This window comes from Schistocerca gregaria, chromosome 7 (genome assembly GCF_023897955.1).
Source record: "Schistocerca gregaria isolate iqSchGreg1 chromosome 7, iqSchGreg1.2, whole genome shotgun sequence".
In the NCBI taxonomy this organism is placed as follows: domain Eukaryota; kingdom Metazoa; phylum Arthropoda; class Insecta; order Orthoptera; family Acrididae; genus Schistocerca; species Schistocerca gregaria.
The window spans coordinates 461,982,315-462,007,470 of NC_064926.1; the positions used below are offsets into that span (position 1 = coordinate 461,982,315).

Sequence of the window (25,156 nt, forward strand, 5' to 3'; positions counted from 1 at the left end):
AAGATACAGAAGACAACGCACTCTGTGGGTGCGCCATTCTGTACATCGTCTTTCTGCTGTAAGCTTGTGCTGTTCACAACGTGCAAGTGTGCTGTGGACAACATGGTTTATTCCTTAGAACAGAGGATTTTTCTGGTGTTGGAATTCCACCACCTAGAACACAGTGTTGTTGCAATAAGACGAAGTTTTCAACGGTGGTTTAATGTAACCAAAGGACCGAAAAGCGATACAATAAAGGATCTGTTTGAAAAATTTCAACGCACTGGGAACGTGACGGATGAACGTGCTGGACAGGTACGGCGACCGCATACGGGAACCACAGAGGGCAACGCGCAGCTAGTGCAGCAGGTGATCCAACAGCGGCCTTGGGTTTCCGTTCGCCGTGTTGCAGGTGCGGTCCAAATGAAGCCAACATCCACATATCGTCTCATGCGCCAGAGTTTACACCTCTATCCATACAAAATTCAAACGCTGCAACCCCTCAGCGCCGCTACCATTGCTGCACGAGAGACATTCGCTAACGATATAGTGCGCAGGATTGATGACGGCGATATGCATGTGGGCAGCATTTGGTTTACTGACAAAGCTTATTTTTACCTGGACGGCTTTGTCAATAAACAGAACTGGCGCATATGGGGAACCGAAAAGCCCCATGTTCCAGTCCCATCGTCCCTGCATCCTCAAAAAGTACTGGTCTGGGCCGCCATTTCTTCCAAAGGAATCATTGGCCCATTTTTCAGATCCGAAACGATTACTGCATCACGCTATCTGGACATTCTTTGTGAATTTGTGGCGGTACAAACTGCCTTAGACGACACTGCGAGCACCTCGTGGTTTATGCAAGATGGTGCCCCACCACATCGCATGGCCGACGTCTTTAATTCCTGAATGAATATTTCGACGATCGTGTGATTGCTTTGGGCTATCCGAAACATACAGGAGGCGGTGTGGATTGGCCTCCCTATTCGCCAGACATGAACCCCTGTGACTTCTTTCTGTGGGGACACTTGAAAGACCAGGTGTACCGCCAGAATCCAGAAACAATTGAACAGCTGAAGCAGTACATCTCATCTGCATGTGAAGCCATTCCGCCAAACACGTTGTCAAAGGTTTCGGGTAATTTCATTCAGAGACTACACCATATTATTGCTACGCATGGTGGATATGTGGAAAATATCGTACTATAGAGTTTCCCAGACCGCAGCGCCATCTGTTGTTCACAATTGTAACTACTGTAATTTCGAAAGTTTGTCTGCCTGAAACTGTACTGTTGTCCCAAGCATATTGCAACAAACGGTGTATTTCTATCGCTGCTCGTTTAGTTTGTATTGCCGTTTCAAATATACCGGTCATTTTTGAAACACCCTGTATGTAGCTCTGTACTTATTCTGTCATTGACTACTGTTATTAAAACAAGGACAGTTGAGAAAGCATTCTTGAAAACTCTTGACACAACCTTGTTAGAGGCAAGACCTTTTTTATGATTCATGTTACGAAATGTCAGGGTATCTGAGCCAACTTTCTTTTAACTGTAACTCTATTTGTTTCTAATGTCTGACTGTATGAGAGAGATTTTTATTGTGTATGGAGGTCAAATACATCGTTAGTTGACAAAAAGTAAAGTTTGTATGTCTACCTATTTCATAAGTAGAAAGAATTTACCTGTACCTAGCATTATTTGAAGGAGAAGAAGTCAAGGGAGTTTCCAGAAGCCAGCTATTCAGTAAAGAAGAGTGGCTGCAAATACCAAGTAAGTCATCTCGTAAAGAAGTGGAAGGTGGTTTGCGGGAATAAGCCGATATAACCCAGGTCTACACTCACACTTTAAGATGTCAAAACGTTAGAAGCTTTACATTAGTTTGTGCTCTGAACAGAATTTGACATTGATCAAGCATGGCTTGGAAGAATGTATATAAGCATATATAAGAGATGACTTACTGTACTCTTGAATATACTTATTACAATTGATGTTTAATGTTAAGGAAAGATTTCATTTCTTGCCAATTTCATGTGTGTCCCCGCATTAGGTTGTAAATTTTACTTATCTAAGATCCTTATTGTATGTTTATAGGCCAGAGAGCTCAGTAAAATTACCCTCACCAAGTGTGATAAATTGTTTAATTTGACACTGTACTGATACAGCATATGTAAGTAGTAAAATGCAGTGAGAACATACTGCACACACATAGGTGCTACATTTAATATTGAACATTAATAGCCTCCACACATGGGGACAGCACAGCATAATCTGACTGATCACTGGCAGTCGACACAATCTACACTTTGAGAAACCTTATGAGTCCTTCTGAGTTTACTAGTAAAGAAATAAAATGTCTACACTACAGAAATAAAATAAGATTAATAAATTAGGGTGAACTAAACTAAGGAACACACACACACACACACACACACACACACACACACACACACATATCCATCCATACATATGGATGCATGTATGTATGGATGGATGGATATGTGTGTGTGTGTGTGTGTGTGTGTGTGTGTGTGTGCGCGCCCTTACAACTCATGAGAAAATTGATTAAGAATGAACTGTGTACTGACAGAAATTGAATATATGAATACTGAAAGTGTGATGCATTAGCATCCAACAACCAACTATTCACTTAGTTTTAAGCTAGTATTTAAGTGTCCTTGCAGCAAACGATGCAGAGTCACATCCTTGGTAAAATAGAGATCACCGTATTTTTGTGTTTTGCACCAAAGCATAAGGGCCATACCAAAAATAAATAATTTTACATATAAAAGTATGTGCGAGTGTGATGATGCGATTGTGTGTATGAAAAAGTTACAGTGCTGCCAGAATTTATCAGTCAGTTGTAAACATGTATTATAAGACAGAGAACAAATAAATTTACATTAAAACTGAATGCTTCTTCCTGCCCATAACATACACTGTAGACCAGTAAACACATCCTAGTAAACCTGTCAGAGTTGTAGCTAAGTGTGGTTATGTAGGCTTATCACAATTGCATGTTATGAAGTTTTCCTTCCTCCACATGTGTAACAAAGGACACTCGGATTAGTTGTGGTATATGAACACAAAATGTGTACACATCATTTGATAATGTTATAAGCAGATATTTTTTCAATATTGGAAAACGAGTCTGAAAAAGTGACAATCTGGGTAATGTTAAGGTAAGATTTTTCACAAATTATCATTCAAAAGGATAATGCCCATGAGTAAAATGTGATAAAAATGAAAATGTAAAAACTGAAAGACATTATGTGACATAAACTCACAGGAGATGTACATAATATTAACTGTCCTGCATGTATAATTTCTGCACAGTGTTTATGTGAATTTTTGCATAATATTTATATAAAGAAACATAAATTCCATATGAAAATGTATATCTAAAGAGTAAGAAACGTGTAAACCAGCATGTCAATATATCCTAAAATGTAAATACCTACATTATTGTAAATATGATTAAATGTAAAAACTATGACACAACATAAAGCTATATGTTTTCCAGGATTGCAAATGTGCTACAAACCTTTTGTGAAGGTCTAAAACTCATAATTCCATGTGTGTTCCCATGAAAAATGCATGCTAGGGCTTGTGTCTGTGTATGTACGGATGGATGTGTGTGTGTGTGTGTGTGTGTGTGTGTGTGTGTGTGTGTGTGTGTGCGAGTGTATACCTGTCCTTTCTTCCTCCTGAGGTAAGTCTTTCCACTCCCGGGATTGGAATGACTCCTTACCTTCTCCCTTAAAACCTACATCCTTAGACAAAAGGATGTGGGTTTTAAGGGAGAGGGTAAGGAGTCATTCCAATCCCAGGAGCGGAAAGACTTACCTTAAGGGGAAAAAAGGACAGGTATACACTTGCACACACACACATATCCATCCGCACATACACAGACACAAGCAATATATATATATATATATATATATATATATATATATATATATATATGTGTGTGTGTATGTGCGGATGGATATGTGTGTGTGTGTGTGCGAGTGTACACCTGTCCTCTTTTTTCCCCTAAGGGAAGTCTTTCTGCTCCCGGGATTGGAATGACTCCTTACCCTCTCCCTTAAAACCCACACCCTTTCATTTTCCCCTCTCCTTCCTTCCTTCCTGACGAAGCAACTGCCAGTTGCGAAAGCTCGTAATTTTGTGTGTGTGTTTGTGTGTTTTGTTCATGTGCCTGTCTGCCGGCGCTTTCCCGCTTGGTAAGTCTTGGAATCTTTATTTTTAATATATTTTTCCCATGTGGAAGTTTCTTTCTGTTTTATATATATATATATATATATATATATATATATATATATATATATATATACCAAGCGGGAAAGCGCCGGCAGACAGGCACATGAACAAAACACACACACAGAATTACGAGCTTTCGCAACTGGCAGTTGCTTCGTCAGGAAAGAGGGAAGGAGAGGGAAAAATGAAAGGATGTGGGTTTTAAGGGAGAGGGTAAGGAGTCATTCCAGTCTCGGGAGCGGAAAGACTACCCTTAGGGGAAAAAAAGGACAGGTGTACACTCGCACACACACACACACACACACACACACACACACACACACACACACATATCCATCCGCACATACACAGACACACACTCTTTGCCTTTAAATATGTCTGCTTGTGTCTGTGTATGTGCGGATGGATATGTGTGTGTGTGTGTGTGTGTGTGTGTGTGCGAGTGTACACCTGTCCTTTTTTTCCCCTAAGGGAAGTCTTTCCGCTCCTGGGATTGGAATGACTCCTTACCCTCTCCCTTAAAACCCACATCCTTTCATTTTTCCCTCTCCTTCCCTCTTTCCTGACGAAGCAACTGCCAGTTGCGAAAGCTCGTAATTCTGTGTGTGTGTTTTGTTCATGTGCCTCTCTGCCGGCGCTTTCCCGCTTGGTAAGTCTTGGAATCTTTGTTTTTAATATATTTTTCCCATGTGGAAGTTTCTTTCTGTTTTATTTACATCAACTTCCACATGGGAAAAATATATTAAAAACAAAGATTCCAAGACTTACCAAGCGGGAAAAGCGCCGGCAGACAGGCACATGAACAAAACACACAAACACACACACAGAATTGCTAGCTTTCGCAACCGATGGTTGCTTCTTCAGGAAGGAGAGGGAAAGACGAAAGGATGTGGGTTTTAAGGGAGAGGGTAAGGAGTCATTCCAATCCCGGGAGAGGAAAGACTTCCCTTAGGGGAAAAAAAGGACAGATGTACACTCGCACACACACACACACACACACACACATATCCATCCGCACATGGTCTGTGTATGTGCGGATGGATATGTGTGTGTGTGTGTGTGTGTGTGTGTGTGTGTGTGCGAGTGTACATCTGTCCTTTTTTTCCCCTAAGGGAAGTCTTTCCTCTCCCGGGATTGGAATGACTCCTTACCCTCTCCCTTAAAACCCACATCCTTTCGTCTTTCCCTCTCCTTCCTGAAGAAGCAACTATCGGTTGCGAAAGCTAGCAATTCTGAATAAATGTTTCAGTACCCTGAAAGGTCAAGAATTTAAAGTAAAAAAAAGTCGTAAATAATGTAATGTACCATCACTGTACATTGATGTCAAGTTATATGGATTAAGCTACAGTATAGAGTGTGGGGGGCAGAATGGCTCTTTAGATGAACTACACATACAAATAAATATTCACACTGTCCCTCTGTGGCAAGGATATCGTAGGAAGGTGTGATTAGATTATCTAAGTAAGATAGTAGAAGGGTAAACCTCATTTGTCTCTTTTTACCGAACTCAGTGTCTGATGGTGTTATGAGCTGGTGCGACAAAGACGCATGTGATTAGGCTGCCTCAGTAGTGTGTTAAGTGAAAGATACAATACACAAATGTTGCAAGTTTTCATTCAACTATGAAGCTCCATCCTAATTCCCTTCTCCCAATGTGACAAGGACTTGCATTTTCAAATGGACCTCTTCGAAGATGAAGTCAGCACTAAGAGAGAATAGCCACTGTGGCCCCGCTGTCGTTGTTGTACATAATTGGAAACGAAAGGTAAATCATCAAGATGTGCACAAAAAACTAAAAGAGATTAACATGCAATTAAAGTTTTTAAACTGCTAAAACATCCTTAACATGCTCTCATCTATGCCTGCATGAGTTTCTGGGCAGACAGATTTGTAATAGTTTAACAATAATTACTGCAGATCTGGACAATTCACGTTACCTCTCTGCCCAACCAATGTACATTACTTTCGTAATGCTGTTGATGCCTTGAGAAGTCTTGTAACATGTAGGACATGGATGAACTAATACGTTAGCACTGAAATCATCTTTATTAACTCTCAGAATACTGAATGAAGCACTGCACATTAAATTGTATTACCTGAATAACTATTACTTCTCTTAATTAAAAATGGTGATTTAAACAGGTTGTCCTGCATTTAAGTCCCAGTATTTTCAGAAATAATTTGCATGTTCACAAGACTGAAGTAAGAGGAACAGAAAGAAATAGGAGGCATACACTATAAAACATCATGCAGCTATGGCGAGTTGTTTGTCATAGAAGAAGGTTCTTATGTCTTAGAATACTGTTTGGTGATTTGTTTGAATACTGAAATAGACTACCAATATGCTTTCTTGATGCAGACTGTTTTTCTACATTCTATGAATGTTACATTGCCCTTGGAAGCCTCCAAAAAATCTGCAAATCTGAACAAGGTTAGTGGTAACCCTGATTGATACACTGTCTTTTGTCAAATTGTCATAACTTTTCTAGCAGAAGTTGTTGGGTGACAACATAATATGCTGCTCACAGGCCAACAAAGGCCACATGTGTAACAATGTTAGATTAACTAGTCCATCTTTTACCAGGGCAAAATCCATCTTGCTATAGTATTACTAGAGGATCAAAGAAAGACATAATTTGATTGAAAATCAGATTTTCAGCAATTTGTAGATGTAACACAAAAATTTTACAGACCTACAATATTTTGGATCATTGCCTTTTGTTCCATGCTTCAGCACTGTAAGTACTCTAGACTTGACATACGTTCAAAAGGTTAGTGAAGACTTGTAAAAACACTGCTCTAATCTTAAGTCAAAATTTGTAATTTGCCAGTATTGGATGCCATCTTGGCCTTTTGACTTCCCTATTTTGTACAATTTAACAACTTTTTTCTGTTTCGACATACTGAGTGCTACAGTGAGAGTGTTGTTTTTTCTTGGTTATTTCTTCATATTTTTAGTCCTTCTATTTTTTCTTTTCATACAAGACTGACTAGTGGGTAATCTAGTTATTCAGGACTAACTAATGGGCAATTTAGTTTGCTCTTGTATTAGAATATCCAATGAAAATGTTCCACTAAGACGTAAGGCAAGTGTCATTGTATTACTCATCTTAGATTTTCGCTACATTAGTAATATCACATTAGGGTTAATTGGACTGCCATAACTTCCACTAACACCTTCGTGATTTTTAACTTGATTCTCTTCCTTTTCCTTCTTATTATGCCCACCCACCACCTACAATGTTACACAGTACTTCATTTTTGCCTTCCTCCAGTCAATGCTTTTCATCACAATCATTTTTCTATATTGTTCAGTATCACTTTTCTGCGGTAACATTCCTGTAGTTCACTAATGGAAGTGGCACAGTTGTTAATGAACTGACTTGCATTTCAAAGTGGCAGGATTCAAATTTGTATCCAGCCTTGCAGATTTAGGTTTTCTGTGCATTACCTGAACTGAACAGCATTAATTCCAGAATCAGTTCTTGGGAAAAGATGCAACTGACTTCCATCTTAATTCTTGTCCTATCAAAGCTTGTGTTTGATCACTAATGACCTTGTGATCAACAGCATGTTAAACTCTAACCTTGCTTTTTTTCTTTGCTAAATTTTTATTTCCCTCCTTTCATTTCCCTTAAATGATTCTCATTTTAAGCTCAGCAAAAAGAAAGTAATTCTTATTTAACATTTCTCTGCATATGGACCTCCACTGTGCACCAATCAGTGAAAAACATATTTATGCAATACACATAGAGGCATGAATTATCTCTATACTTTCAATTCCTCACAACTCAGTCCTTGATCACTAATAAATTTTCACATGAATTCTGATGCAACACAAATTAATTTTGTGGAGTCAACTCAGGGTGAGCCACATAAAGAAAAATACATGTTCAACTAAAATAAATTTTAAAAAGAAACAGATTTACACATAAAACATGTTTTGCTGTAGATTTCAATTCCATATGCAAACAAATTACTCACCAGTAAGTGTTTTCTAGCTCTATATTCATCAAATAATTTCTCCCTCCGTTCTTCTTTTGCATCCTGCCATTCCTTCATTATACCTGCATCTGAAACACAAGAAACATCACTCAGGAAATTTATATGAGTGTGTGGTGGCTGGAAAGGAAAGGATAAACTTTAAAGTATAAGAGGTAAAAAATTTTTATTTACAACATATTGTAACTATTTACAATACTTGTTCATAAACAACATTTTTCAATTAGTTATCGGGGGTATATATATGTATAAAAGTTTTGAATTTCCTACTCAAGAGCAAGCTACATACAGTTGACCATAAGAGAAGCAGGAGTCTTTGAGGTTATGCTGCAATATATTAAAGTTTGTCCTCATGCTTTGTTAATTGTAAGACTGTAGGCGAATTTGATTGGAAATTGCAGTCTTTTAAATTGGAATGGCACTTCAGCAGAGATCAGTGGTATTCTTGGGATAAGTATAGTGTGCACCCTTTGTATTTTCCAGTCATATGTTCAGCTTTGATGACATTATTTTATAGCTGTTTGACGATCATCCTTGTTTCATTACATAGTTTTGGTGAGCTGAGACTTCTGAGCAGTATGGTATGAGAGCCACTTTTAAGTCGAAGGCAGTGTTTCCTGGTACCTGCAAAGCATTTATAAATTCTGTAGGGAAGTTCACACTTTCTTCAACATTTACCATTGTGTCGACTGATTTGTATATTCTCTCTCCACTGGGAATTTTCATTTGAATATTAAAGCTGATATTGTCAACAATATTATTTTTAGTTGCCAAAATTGCACTTTCAAATAGCCAGTCCAAAATTATATACTTGTGAACAATGTTTGGATAGATTTGGTCAATGAGTTCACTTTCAGCAGTCATTATATTGCAGAAATCACTGTTGAGTTTAATGAGACCGCTCATCTGGTCAGTAGGATATGTGCCTTCACTTATTTGTAAAAGTTGATGAGCAAAGTGTAGTGTTGTTTCATCTCTCGATAGTTCCACTCTCCAATTTTTTGTTGGTTGCAGTATTTGTATGTGTAGCAAGAGATGTGATTTTTTTTTAAGCGAGCATTGATCTCATTTACTAGTGTTGATTTGGGGATAACTGGAAGCATTTCTCAAAAATCTTGTGAGAGGTTCCTCGTAAGTCTTGGTAATGTTCTGTCCATGGATTTGAGTGATTTTTTAAGTGCCACTGTGCATTTGTTCTAGAAAATAATTTTAGCTTGCTTTGGTAGAAGTTCACCCCATCCACATGCTCTTGGAGATTTTACATACCGGGAATTGTTGTTTGGTTATATTCAACATTAGTTGAAGAGCACAATAGGCAGTTCATTCTCTTTCCATATGTGTGGCTGCAATGCTGGATGATGCCAGTGGAAGTGCAAGAAGTTGCTTAACACATATCTCCGCCAGCAACATGTTTTCCCAGCGCCACCTGGTGCATCCAAGTACATAATTCTGCCAGTGTTGCTGTCAGTCAGGTCCATGATAACATTATACATTTCCTTTTGATTGTCACTGAGGGGTGGTCTACTCTGAGCAATATATTGAAGTAGTTTCTTCTTTACACCTAGGCTTTGTCTAAAATATAAATCAAATCAACTTTTTATTAACAAATTCACTACATACACTTTACACAATTTTTACACTTTATTTTTGATTTAGTCAGTCACTGTATCACTTTCACTACTTACACTTCAGTGTTTGTTTTAGTCACCCACTGCACTACTTTTTTGGTTCCTTCCTTTACCACTGATAAGAAACTGACATTTTGCATTATATACTCCTACCAAATTCCAGAACATACTAAAAAGGTTTCAAATAGTACACAATGTTCCAGGACATTTTACAATGTTCAAGAGTGTTGTGGAATGTTCTGCAATGATCTGCGATGTTCTGAGGTGTTCCCAAACACTCTGAAATCTACACACATGTTCCAAGACTATTCCTGAACTTTCAGGAACTTTTGGAATCATTGTGGAACATTCTGGAATGTTGTGGAATGCTGTTCAATGTCCTGGAATGTTCTGAAATAGTCTTGAATGTTATGGAATGTTCTAGAAATTCCTAGAGGGTGAAATTTTGCAGCCTCATATCTTCAAAAGTGTGACCTTCAGGTAAAAATGGGAACTTTCATGGATAGGGGACAGAGGGCTACCACACTACATAACTCCCTTGATCATACTGGGACTCATTTCTGAGTTTCAGTGGCATGCATATTATACACTTACTTTTATAATACATATTGATTAACTTTTTATAAATGATAGTCCCAAAGAAGTCCTATCATGACAGTACCCACAACGTATATTATTTTGGAAATTTCATTGAATTAAATTAATTAATGAAATATAGTTAGTACATGACTTGAGATTTCTCTTCAAGAATTTCAGAACTGACTGTTGAGACTGACTGACTGGTAAAATGTTTGTACAAGAATGGTTAATTATCTGGTAAAATGTTCTTCCACTGAACAAATGTTTGTCAAAGGATAGACTACAGGATGCTAGAGGGCTGTTGATATGATAATCCCAATTGGCGCATTTTTGAGAAGCCTGCAGATGCCAAATTAAAGTCAATCTAGACTGATGACAACACACAAAAGCAATAAATTTTTGTCTAAGTTGTGGAAAATTATGTGAAGTTGACCGTGTGTGTAACAACGAGGTTTAATGGCTAACTAGTACATGCTGGTGCCACATAACTATGGAACAACTGATCATCCTGTAAAACAAAGTCAACTTGGAAATGTATTTACTATGACCACCTGGCCACCCATACACAAAAGCATTGTGAATTGTGGTTTATTAGTCTCATAATGTATACCATCTAAATCATCTCATTCAGGTACAGGAGACACATCAAAATTTTCGTAAAGTTTTACCAGGTACATATTGCACCTGATTTTAACAAATGGTACCATAACAATAATACAATATAAAAATACACATACAATAAAAAACTAACAATTAATTACAACAACTAGTTTTATTAAATAGTATCATAATAATAATATAATTTTGTTACACTTACAGTAAAAGACTAACAATTAATTACCCCTTGCTTAAATTATCATGTTATCCTCTATGAATTCTTCTACTGAATAGTAGCATTTCTCCCACAGAATCTGCTGCAGCCCTATTTTTAGACTCTCTGACTTCATATTAAATATATTTTTGCCCATTAGCTTGTCATATATTGTCATTCTTCTCCTTCTTCTTGTGTTACAGCCTCTGTAGGACAATCGGTAGCCCCTTCATGAACTGCATTTTCCTCTTCTTCTCCCAGAACGTCTTCATTCTTTCTCCTCTCCTCTCCCGCTCTTCTTCTGAGATCTTCAGTTCCCATTTCTCATGGCGGTTCCACTGGTGACATTCTAATCCTGTATTCTTCTCTGTCATTGATCTCTGGTATATTTGTCGGTGTATATTTGTTACTCCAATTTTCCTTTCCTTCGACCTTGATACCCAATTCCAACCAGTCTTTCCAAAGTTCAACAATCCACTTGGTTCCTGTCTTTCCCCTTGTCCTCCCTGTTGTTTCCCACACTCTGTTCATCATTCTGTCCTTACTCATCCTAACTACATGCCCAGCAAACCTTGCTCTTTGGAGTCTGATTTCCTCAGATATTGTTTTCATGTTCCAGTACAATTCTTCCCTAGATCTTCGCATCCACCTCTCTCCACCTCTTTTGGGACCTAGTATTTTTCTCAGTATTTTCCTCTCTTCTTTCTCTAGTTGCTCTGCCCCATTTCTTCCTAGCGTCATCGTCTCATTGTCATCCCCATATACTGTGGAGTTCGTGCATATAATTTCAAATGGTGTGTGGGTAACATAAAATTATTTTTATTTCTTGTGTTGTATGTGTGGTTAAAATGATTTTCCTCAAATAATTTTTGTATGCTGTGTACAAAGATTATAATTTCATAAATGTATATGGAAGGAACTGTTAGGGGGCTGAATGTATTTTCAGATGGCAGAAGAAAGCAATCAGGTGCATGGAGGGATTAGCACCCAGAGAGTCCCGCAGAAATTATTTTAAATCTCTTGGCGTAATGACAGTGCCAAGCATGTACATATATAACTGTCTAATATATGCCAGAGAAAATCTGAAAAAATTGAACATGAGGTGTGATGTGCATGCACACAGTACAAAAAACAGTCACGTGCTGGACTTGCCTTCCACAAGACTTGCTGTATTCCATAATAACTATAAGTATTTAAGCATAAAAGTTTTCAATAAGTTACCACACTCAGCTCATACAGTACCACTAAATAAATATAAGAATACATTGCAAACCTGGATAAAAAACAACGAATTCTATACAACTGAAGAATTCTTAGAAACTAATCATCAAAATATATGTTTTACTTAAGTTATGAAGAAAATGTTTTGATATTATATAAGCTAGTTATTTACTGTGATTCTTTTCTTATGTGTGTATTTAATTACTGTATAAAACATTGTTTTACATAATGCTGAAGAAAAGGTCTTTAGTTCCTTTTCTCCCCTTTCTGTAACTATTTGAATATCGTACTGAAAGTAAAACCCTCTGTAAACTTTGACGAAGCCAATTGTATGAAAAATACTGAAAGGCTAATAAAAATATTCTATTCTATTCTATTCTATTCCAAAATAATGGGCAACAAGATTTTGTTTGTTGTGCACTACACATGTATCTTTAAATTTTCTTTTACAGTTTCAGTATTCAAGAGACACTACTTGAATTTCCCCAGAAAATGATACCATACCTAATGACAGATTCAAAATAACTATGATATGCTATTTTTCGTGTACTCATGTCAGTAGAGTTTGCTGGTATTTGCATGGCAAATGCAAAGCTGATTAGTTTATTTGATAGGAACACAATATGGGTAATCCAGTTTAAGTTGTTGTCCACATTTAGTCCTAGGAATTTGCCTGTGTTAACTTCTTCCATAGCATGATCGTGATGATGTATTTTAAGATCCACACATTTCAAATGTTTGGTTTTGAAATGTACCATATTGGTTTTTGCAATGTTCAGTTTTAAGCCATTTAACTGGAACCAGTTTTTTAGAGTACCCACAATGGAGCTCTGAATTTTTTCTACATCATCTTCAATTAAAACACAAGTGTCATCCGCAAACAGAACTGAATTTATGGGCAAGTCATTTACATACACTAGGAACAGGATTGGCCCCAAAATGGAACGTTGAGGCACATCTTGTGATACTGTAATCCATTTAGAATAATAATTCACTGCATTTGATGTGACACTTACCCTTTGCTTTCTGTTGTGCAAGTATGATGTGAGCCATTTCAAAGCTTTGTCCTTAATCCCATATTTGTTTAATTTCTAGATAAGCAAGTCATGGGTCACCAAGTCAAATGCTTTTGAAAGATTGCAGAAGATACCTGTGACTTCACTCCTCTGATCCTCCAATGATTTGCATATCTTCTCAATAAAGTTATTTACTGCATCCAGTGTGGTTTTTCCTTGTTGGAATCCAAATTGGTTACTTACAATAATATCATTTTTTACGAAAAAGTTTTTGATCTAATTTGCAGCTACTTTCTCTAAAACTTTTGACAGGATTGGGACAATAGAAATAGGGCGATAGTTTCCCATATCTTCCCTAAACCCTTTCTTGAACAGAGGTCTCACTTTGGCATATTTTAACACAATAGGAAAGCACCCTTGTTCAAAATATTGGTTGATTATTTTAGCTAGTGGGGGTGCTATTATGTCACATACTGCTTTAATCACTCTACTTGGTGTCCCATCCCACCCAGCAGAATTTTTATTTCTTAATGACAATATAACATTTTTCACATCCATTATTGTGACTTTTTTTAAATCTGTGAGATACTCAGCTTCTTGCTCAAGTCCAAAGGGATTTACTTTACTCTGATATCCTGCTACATCAACTTCTGACTTTGCTACATTTATGAAGAATTCATTTAAACACTCTGATATTTGAGCTGGGTTTACAACACCATTATCATCTACTTTAATCTTAGTTATTTCAGTACTACTGACTTTAGCACCTAACTCTGATTTGACAACAGACCACAGTGCCTTTTTCTTACTATTATGTTATAAAATAAACTTATTGTTTGCCATTTATTTTGCTGCCTTTACAACTTTTTTGAATATGGCTTTATAATGTTTCACATACATAGCAAAATGTCTGTTTTTGTTATATTTCAGTTCATTATGTAGTTGCCTCTTTCTGGCACTAGAAATTTTTATACCATGAATTATCCATTTAATCTTCCTAGTCGTTTTGTTACATTTGGTTTTGAGTGGAAAAGTTTCATTAAATATTTCATTAAAGCTACCAACAAAGTTGTTGAAGTTAGTACTACTTGAGAAACAGCTGTCATAAGGCCATTCAACCTCTCTTAACTTATTGCTAAATATAGTTAGGTTTCTTTTTTTTTTTTTTTTTCATTGAAGTAGTTAAATATAATCTATACCAGCAGATGTCCGTATGTTTTTCAACAAAACAATGTCTTGATTATCATGATGAGCACGGTAATTGGATTCTTTATAACTGGGAAAATGTTTCATGGTGCAGTATTCATTGTTTTAGTTCAGTCCATAGACAGAGGTGAGCAATTTGCTGCCAACCACGTAAACCCATCTTGCACAATGTCCATAATGCTCTCTTGATAAAATGTACAGAATTGAGAATGCTTCAATGGAAGGAGCTTTGATACCTAGTGCTAACAGAGGAATAATTGTATCAAAATCTTTTTATGTAATGAACACATATGACAGTATTTTGTTTTTTCTGAATTGTGATATTTGAGAAAAACTGCACTTGGACTGCTGGAAATACCCTCTCTGGTAACATTTCACAAAGTCTGGTGTGAACCTTTATCATATTATGTATACTACCATAATTACAAAATTGAACCAGCTGAGCACTTGTGCATTTTCATGGAAAAACACACCCAGTTACTCAGCATGTTCTTATCTCAACATAGATATTGAATAGTACTCTGCAAGCAGAGTTTTTAACAATATCTCAAGGATTTCAGTATCTGACTACAACCTACAGAAAACAAAAAAACAAAAACAAATAGAGTACTACATATTTCCCTGTTAGATTCCCCATGCATTAGCTACATCTATAGTTTATATGCTGCTATTTACACAATTTCAGGTATGGAAATGTTTAATTTAGGTGCACTTGCAGCAACAGCAATATCAGCATGCACATACCAAGAAGAAAATGCTACGGTAACAATGTAGTCTAACAAAGATAAGTTTCAAAAAATGAAAATTTCTGGATGGAATAACAACAATATGGGAAGGATACATTACTACTCATCACATGGTGGAAGCAGTGGTGATTGATGACAGGCACATGAAAAATAATTGTTGTAGTCATTGTTGTTGTGGTTTCAGTCCAGAGACTGGTTTGATGCAGCTCTCCATGCTACTCATCCTGTGCAAAGCTTCTTCATCTCCCAGTACCTACTGCAACCTACATCCTTCTGAATCTGTTTAGTGTACTCATCTCTTGGTATCCCTCTATGATTTTTACCCTCCACACTGCTCTCCAATACTAAATTCATGATCCCTTGATGCTTCAGAACATGTCCTACCAAGCGATCCCTTCTTCTAGTCAAGTTGTGCCCCAAATTTCTCTTCTCCCCAATTCTATTCCATACCTCCTCATTTGTTATGTGATCAACTCATCTAATCTTCAGCATTCTTCTGTAGCACCACATTTCGAAAACTTCTATTATCTTCATGTCTATAATTATTTATTGTCCATGTTTCACTTCCATACATGGCTACACTCCATATAAATACATTCAAAAATGACTTCCTGATGCTTAAATCTATACTCGATGTTAGCAAACTTCTCTTCTTCAGAAACACTTTCCTTGCCATTGCCAGTCCACGTTTTATATCCTCTCTACTTTGACCATCATCAGTTATTTTGCACCCCAAATAGCAAAAATCATTTACTACTTTAAGCGTCTCATTTCCTAATCTAATTCCCTCAGCATCACCCGATTTAATTTGACTACATTCCATTATCCTCATTTTGCTTTTGTTGATGTTCGTCTTGTATCAGCCTTTCAAGACACTGTCCATTCCGTTCAACTGCTCAAGTCCTTTGCTGTCTCTGATAGAATTACAATATCATCGGCAAACCTCAAAGTTTTTATTTCTTCTTCATGCATTTTCATTCCTACTCCGAATTTTTCTTTTGTTTCCTTTACTGCTTGCTCAATATACAGATTTAATAACATTGGGGATAGGCTACAACCCTGTCTCACTCCCTTCCCAACCACTGCTTCCCTTTCGTACTGCTCGACTCTTATAAATGCCATCTGCTTTCTGTACAAATTGTAAATAGCCTTTCGCTACCTGAATTTTACCTCTGCCACCTTCAGAATTTGAAAGAGAGTATTCCAGTCAACATTATCAAAAGCTTTCTCTAAGTCTACAAATGGTGGAAACATAGGTTTGCCTTTCCTTAATCGATTTTCTAAGATAAGTCATAGGGTCAGTATGTAAGTCTGTAGAAATGTTCCAACATTTCTACAGAATCCATACTGATCTTCCCTGAGATCGGCTTCTACCATTTTTTCCATTTGTCTGTAAGGAATTTGTGTTAATATTTTGCAGCCATGGCTTATTAAACTGATAGTTCAGTAATTTTCACCTCTGTCAACACCTGCTTTCTTTTGGATTTTAATTATTATATTCTTCTTTAAGTCTGAGGGTATTTCGCCTGTCTCATACATCTTGCTCATGAGATGGTAAAGTTTTGTCAGAGCTGGCTCTCCCAAGGCTATCAGTCGTTCTAATGGAATATTGCCTACTCCCAGGGCCTTGTTTCAACTTTGGTCTTTCAGTGCTCTGTCAATCTCTTCACGCAGTATCATATCTCCCATTTCATCTTCATCTACATCCTCTTCCATTTTCATAATATGGTCGTCAAGAACATCGCCCTTGTATTGACCCTCTATATACTCCTTCCACCTTTCTGCTTTCCCTTCTTTGCTTTGAAATGGGTTTCCATCCAAGCTCTTGATATTCATGCAAGTGGTTCTTTTTTCTCCAAAGGTCTCTTTAATTTTCCTGTAGGCAGTATCTATCTTACCCCTAGTGACATACACCTCTACACCCTTACATTTGTCCTCTAGCCATCCCTGCTTAGCCAATTTGCACTTCCTGTCAATCTCATTTTTGAGACGTTTGCATTCCTTTGTGTCTGCTTCATTTACTGCATTTTTATATTTTCTCCTTTCATCAATTAAATTCAATATCTATTCTGTTACCCAAGGATTTCTACTAGCCATCATCTTACTCGATCCTCTGCTGCCTTCACTATTTCATCTCTCAAAGCTACCCATTCTTCCTCTACTGTATTTCTTTCCCCCATTCTTGTCAGTCATACCCTAATGCTCTCCCTGAAACTCTCTACAACCTCTGGTTCTGTCAGTTTATCCAGGTCCCATCTCTTTAAATTCCCACCTTTTTGCAGGTTCTTCAATTTTAATCTACAGTTCATAACCAATATATTATGGTGAAAGTCCAGAACTGCCCCCGGAAATGTCTTAAAATTTAAAACATGGTTCCTAAATCTCTGTCTTGCCATTATATAATCTATCTGAAACCTTCCAGTATCTCCAGGCTTCTTCCATGTATACAACTTTCTTTCGTGATTCTTGAACCAAATATTATCTATGATTAAGTTATGCTTTGTGCAAAATTCTACCAGGCGGCTTCCCCTTCATTCCTTACCCCATTCCACATTCAACTACTATGTTTCCTTCTCTTCCTTTTCCTACTATCGAATTCCAGTTGCCTAAGACCATTAAATTTTCGTCTCCCTTCACTATCTGAATAATTTTTTACTAAAACTTATTAAGACTTATAAAATATAAAACTTTCAGAAAGACACACACACATGTGTTCATACAAACACAGCTCACACACACATTATCTCTGTCTCTGAGGACTGGAACTTAAATGCAACTGTATCTGGACTAACAGCTGGGGTGGGTGGAATGTGGATTACAGAGAAGACATTGAGTGGGAGGGTGGATCGAGGAAGATCCTTGCTGTCTGTGGGAGCATGTGTGAAGTGCTGGTGTGAGAGCAAGGAAGGGGATAGGTGTATGGAGGACAGGGACTGGCAAAGACTGAGGCCACACAGGTCACCTGAATGAAGGATATGTTGTAGGGAGAGTTCTTACTTGGACACTTCGTTTCAGAAAAGCTGTAGGAAGAACCCACATATTGCAGGCTATGAAGCAGCCATTAAAGTGGAGTACATTGAGTTGGGCAGCTTGTCCAGCAACTGGGTGGTTCAGCTGCATCTTGGCCACAGTTTCGCAGTAACCATTCATGCAGACTCATGGCTTCTTGGTTGTCACACCAATGTAGAAAGGGGCGTAGTTGTTGCAGCTTAGTTTGTAGACAAGATGTTTCTTTTACAGATAGCCTTGCCTCTGAGGGGGCAGGATGTGCCTGTGAAAGGACTGGAGTAAGTGGTAATTGGAGGATGTACAGGACAGGTTTTGCATTTAGTTCTATACTGAGATATGAGCTATGAGTCAAGGGGTTGCAAGGAGATGAGTAGGGATGGACATGGATATTGCTTGGGTTTGGTAAGTGGCTGAATAGTGATGGACAAGGATACTTTGTAGGGTTGGTGGGTGGTGAAATACCACTGTGGGAGGGGTGGAGAAGATTGTGTGCAGGATACTGTGCATTTCAGCTAACAAGGAGACGTAGTCGAAACCCTGGCAGAGAAAGTTATTCAGTTGCTCCAGTCCTGGTTGATACTGAGTCATTAGGGGAGTGCTCCTAAGTGGTCACGCAGTGAGTAAGTAGGTGATAGGTCACTGAAACACTGAAAAGACAAAGCACAAGGAGATCTGTTTCTGGACAAGGCTGAGCGGTTAATTTTTGTTTGTTAAGGCCTCAAGTGAGACAATGGGCATATTTGGAGTGGGACTGCTCATTGCTGCAGATGCTCAACCACTGATGGCTAGGCTGTATGGAAGGGCCTTCTTGGTTTGGAATGGGTGGCAGCAGTTGAAGTGGAGGTATTTTTGGTGGTTACTGGTGTGATGCGGATGGTGATACTGATGTAGTCATCCTTAAGATGGAGGTTAATACTGCTGGAGGTAGCTCATTGAGACAGAGAGAGGCAAATAGGGGAGAAGCTGATAAAATTCTAGAGGAATATGAATAGGGTGTCCCCACCCTCCACCCAGGTCACATAGGTGTCATCAGTGAATCTGAACCAGCTGAGAGGTTTGTGGCACTGGGTGGTTAGGAAGGATTCCTCTAGATAGACCAAGAATAGGGTGCCTTAGAGTGGTGCCGTTTGGGTGCCCATTGCTGTACCACAGATTTGTTGGTGGGGATCCCTTCAAAGGAGAACTCAACCCAACAAACCACCTTTATTGATTCTGAGCTCCACCTCAAGGATGGCTACATCAGCATTTCCATCCACATCAAACCTGCCAACCACCAACAATACCTCCACTTCAACAGATCCAGCCATCCCATGTCAAGAAGACCCATCCATCAGCAATTGTTGCATCCATAGTTATGAGGAAGCCCATTCAAGATAGGCCAAGGGTCTCACTGAGGCCGTCACAGAGCAAAATTACCCTTCCAACCTTGTCCAGAAACAGATCTCCTATGCCCTGTCTCTACAGTCACCTACTCCTTCCACATACCCTCTATCTGGCCACAAAGGAAAACTCCTCTTGTCAATCAGTACCAATCCAGGACTGGAGTGACTGAAACACAATCTCTGCTAGTTATCTACTACCTCTGATCGTATTCTGAAATGGGGAAAATCATACCCACTATCTTCCCCAACCCTCTCAATATGGCGGCCAGTGCAAAAGTATGTCATGTATCACCTCAGAAAAATGTAAATATTGCCAGTAAAAAGAAATCGTGTGCAAATTGTAAGGATGAAGTATCGAAACTACATGAACAAGTATCCAGTCTACAGTTTATTATCAGTACACTAAAAATGGAAGTTACTGAACTTCAAACACCGAAATGTGAACTGCTGATAAAGAAAAGTGTGCTGAAAATTCTGCCAGAAATAACGCCCTTTTCTCAAGTGATCAAGAACAAAGTTAAAAAAGTGTTGCAAGAAGAAAACAGTACTATTAAGATTAAAATCAAAGATTCAAAAGCACAAATACCTCATAATGAGCAAAATACAGTGAAAAACCATAACCATGTTTCGTGTGAAAACTCGCAATCTGTTAGGCCTCAAACAAGTACTACAAAAGGAAATAAAGTTCTTGTTTTAAGTGACAGTCATAGCAGAAACTGTGGGGGTATACTACACAATGAATAAGGCAAAAAATTCAGTGTGCAAAGCATTATAAAACTTGGAGTGCCAATTAAGGAAGTTGTGAAAAATGCTGACAAATTAACTGATAACTTCTCCGTCAACGATACTTTAAGCATTATTGGTAGCATAAATGACACTGATAAACCTCTGGAAGAATTGCAGAGGAACATGAAAGATTCTTTGGAATACATACTTAAACTCACAAAAAAACAAATGTAATAATTTATCCAAATTTGCTTAGACATGATGCACAAAGTCTAAATGGAAAAATGAAAATTCACAGATAATCTCTTCCTACACACGCCTGTGGCAATGTTGATTTTTTATAGCACAATGAGGTTTGCAGCTTTCATTTTTTTTTTTTTTTCAAGATTTCGAAATCGAATTCCTGAAAAGAAATGAATATACAACTCATGGTTTACATCAAAACAAACAAGGAACGATTAGCATTTGTAATAGGCTTGCTTCTTTCATACACATGGCGAAAACTGAAAAACCAAGTACCAGTACAGGAAAAAAGCATACGCAAACAGGCAATAAGATAGAAAGTGCCAGCCTCAAAGTGAAAGTGCCACCCACAATAAAAAACAGACAGTTATGGACCATTTTATAATAAAAAATAAGACCAATGAAAGTCAAAACACACTTACTTGGTCGAATTTCAAGTCATCAAATGCAGTAACATGGCAGTCATTAATGGACGGATCGGTGAAAAAGGACAGAAAAAAGTGAAAATTGGGAACATTTTGACAGAAGAAAGGCAGGAACCCTCAAACGGTGAACCAGCAAGCCACACGGCAATCACCATGAATACCATTCCTAGAAACCATGAGGATTTTTTTCCACTAAGTACACTAGCTCAAATAGTGAGGTAAGTGGTCAAGCAAGAAATGATTCCCTTCCTGTCCTTGATTTTGAATTACTCCATCAAAATGTTCAGTCACTTCCAAGTAAACTAAATTAAATAGAAATAATATTAAATGATCTAAATGATATTTCTGTACTATGCTTTACAGAACAATCGCTCAAACAAGATATGTTAGAGCTGACATACCTTCCTCAGTTCAAGCATTTTTGTAGGAAACTATCAAGTCATGTGGGTACTTTTATATATGTTAAAGAAAATATTGAATTCACTACTGTAACTTAATACCATAAACTGTCCTGTGAAAAAGATATAGAACTCTCTACTGCTGAACTACCAAGGCAAAATACAGTTATTATTTGTGTATACAGGTCAATAGATGGAGACAAAAAAGTGTTTTACAATCACATGTAGGAACACTTGGAAGAAATTCACTCCCCCAAGAAAAACATAATTATATGTGGTGCTTTAATATTGATTTCTTGAAATCCAATAAATTCAGAGATGACATTATAAATTTACTACAATCGTTCAACATCAGTCCAACGGTAACTGAATCAACTCAAGAAACCCCTACTTCTGCATCTATTATTGATCAGATATTCATAAATACGTGCAAATATGCCTATAACACACAAGTTGTAAACATGGATTTTAGCAATCACTATGCTCAAATTCTTGCAATGAATGTTTTGAGACACCAAATTCCCAGTAAAATACAACACACTGTAAGGAATTTCAGCATAAAAAACGTATAATATTTTTGTTCCATCCTAGAGGGTGAAAGTTGGAAAGATGTATATGAAGGTAATGAGAACGATGAGAAATATGATAAGTTTATGGCTACATTCAAACCCTTTTTTTGAATGGCTTTTACCAAAAAATAAATAAATAAATAGATAAATAAATAAATAAATAAACAAAAACTGTGTTGAAATCTACTCAAAAAATAAACAAGTTGATTACAAAAAGGATAAGGATATCATGTCAAAATAAAAGAAAACTGTATGAGAACTCCAAATAATACCAGCCATGACTTCATTGCATATTTCAAAAGATACAAAAGAATAGTTACACGAGTTATTTCAAAAGCAAAAAACTAGAAAATGACAAAATATTGTGTGATTCCAAGGATAAAACTAAAGCAACCTGGCAAATTATAAGGAAAGAAATGGGTACCAGGCCAGTTAATCACAGTAATATAGAGCTGATCATGAATAAAAATAAACTAAATGACCAAAAACATGTTGCTAGTGCTTTGAAAAATTATTTCTCAAATGTAGCATAGCAGTTAATAAATACACACCATGACAAACAGTCACTCAGATCAAAAAATTCATTCAAACACGTTATTCCTGTATTCAACAACACCTGAGGAACTGTCAAGAATCCTAAAAGAATTATCTAACAAATATTCAGTGCACGTTGATGAGATACCAGACGCTACTATCAAAGCTAGTGGAACATTTATGGTGGAACCACTAAGATACATAGTAAATTCATCTTTTGAGAGTGGTGTATTTCCAAATAATCTAAAAACCGCAAAAGTAACACCTTTGCATAAAAAGGTGCAAGAAGTGATATTGCTAATTACAGACCAGATACAGTTTTGTCAGGCTTCAGAAAAATGATGGAAAAAATGTTCCTTAGAAGACTAACAGTTTTCTTAAATAAAGAGAAGTTGATAAGTGACTCTCAACATGGGTTCCGAGCTGGAAAGTCAATTCAGTCAGCAATTTTTGCCTTCTTAAATGAACTATTAAAAGCAGTGGATGATAAACAACATGTATCTGGGATATTTCTGGATCTCAGTAAAGACTTTGATGTAACCGATCATGGCATTCTCTTGTGAAAATTAAGTAATTATGGAATTAGATGCCAGTCTGAAAAGTGGATCCAGTCGTACATCAGTAAACATCATCAGATTACAGAATTAAAACACAAAGATAGTGAAACACAAAAAAATTCTAGTTTTTACAGTGATGAGCAGAAAATCAAGTATGGAGTCCCACAAGGGTCAGTTCTAGGACCTGTCCTATTTCTACAGTATGTAAATGACTTGGCTAGTAAAATATATGATGGAACCACTGTACTGCTTGCAGATGACACTAATATTCTAATTAAATCACAGAATGAGGAAAATCTGCAGGAGGCTGCAGTATCAGTTATGCGTACTTTAACACACTGGTTCAAGAACAATAGGCTCATCATAAATTCTGAAAAAACTGTGGCAGTTAACTTTCATACCACACAAAATCTCCATCCTGCAAACCCTGTTTTCACAGTCGAAGGAAAAAATGTGTTGCACGTCAGTCATACAAAATTTCTAAGTGTACATGTTCAGGCAGATCTGAAGTGGGAGGTACACCTAAACGATTTAAATAAGAGACTGAAATCACTAGCATATGCTGTTAGGATCCTCACTGACAATGTATCACTGCAGTATACAGTCGCTACTTATGTACAGAATAATTTTTTGGGGGAATTCCACAAATACTACAAAAACATTTAAAATAAAGAAAAAGATTATCAGGACAATAAAAAAAGCTAAATGTAAGGATTCATGTAGACTCTTTTTAAAACTCTGAAAATATTGCCACTGCCTTGCTTGTATATATACGAAATACTAATTCTCACAAAAGGGAGCATCTTAAAAAAGGAAAATATCTCTAAACTATAATATACACACATATGAAATTAGACATAATATGAACCTATGCAGGAACACAGTAAATACAAACTTATGCAAAAGTGGGGTGATCATTCTGGAGCTATGTTATATAACCATATGCTTTCTTACCAACATTAAATGCATTTAAAATAAAGTTAAAACAGTTCTTGCTTGACCACTGCTTCTATTCTTTATCTGAGTTTACCTCATTTACCAAATATCACTAATTGTCAATCATAATATAGTTTACACTGTGCTTATCAAGTCATCTCACTTAATAACTGCTATTATCACATGTTGAAGCAATGTAGTACGCCAACCTACATTATTATGCATTTTTATTATCTCAACAATGCAGTCAAAATAGCTACTGTATTGTAAACTACCTAGGTTTACCACTGTCCTATATCACATGTACAAACAATGTATGAAACTCTTGGACCAATAAATAAATAAGAACCTACAAAATGTCCTTGTCCATCCACACTCCACCTCTGCTCCCAACCTCTTGCCTCATATCCCTATAACAGACATAGATGCAAAACCTATCCCGTACATCCTCCCATTATCACCTTCTCCAGTTCTGTCACAATCATCTCCTGCTCCATCAATGGCAGGGATACCTTTGAAAGCAGCCATGTGATTTGCAAACTAAACTGCAACCACTGTGCCACTTTCATTGTGGGAACTGCAGTCAACTATCTGTTAAAGTACGCATGAATAACGACTTCCAAACTGTGGCCAAGAAACAGGTGGACCACCAAGTTGCTGAACACAGTGCCCAACACAGTGTGCTAAACTTTAATTATTGCTTCACAGACTGTGCAATCTGGATTCTTCCTAACAACACCAGCTTTTCTGAATTGTGCAGATGGAACTCACCCTACAACATATCCTTCATTCCTGTAAAGTCCCAACTCCAACTTTCAGTAGTTTCTGTTCCATATACATCTACACCCTTCCTGCTCTCACTCCAGCGCAACACATGCCTTCTGTGCCACAAACACTCCTACTAGTTTTTTCCTCTTCTCTACATCTC

At 37.3% G+C, this 25,156-nt stretch overlaps 1 protein-coding gene across 1 annotated transcript in view; it reads right to left on the reverse strand.

Moving 5' to 3' along the window:
* LOC126282431 (uncharacterized) overlaps positions 1-25,156 on the reverse strand; it is a 105,713-nt gene that overhangs the window by 66,372 nt on the left and 14,185 nt on the right. Inside the window, exon 2 of the mRNA XM_049982088.1 lies at positions 8,225-8,313. Within this exon, the coding sequence (XP_049838045.1) occupies positions 8,225-8,313 (89 nt within the window). The remainder of the gene's footprint in view (positions 1-8,224; positions 8,314-25,156) is intronic.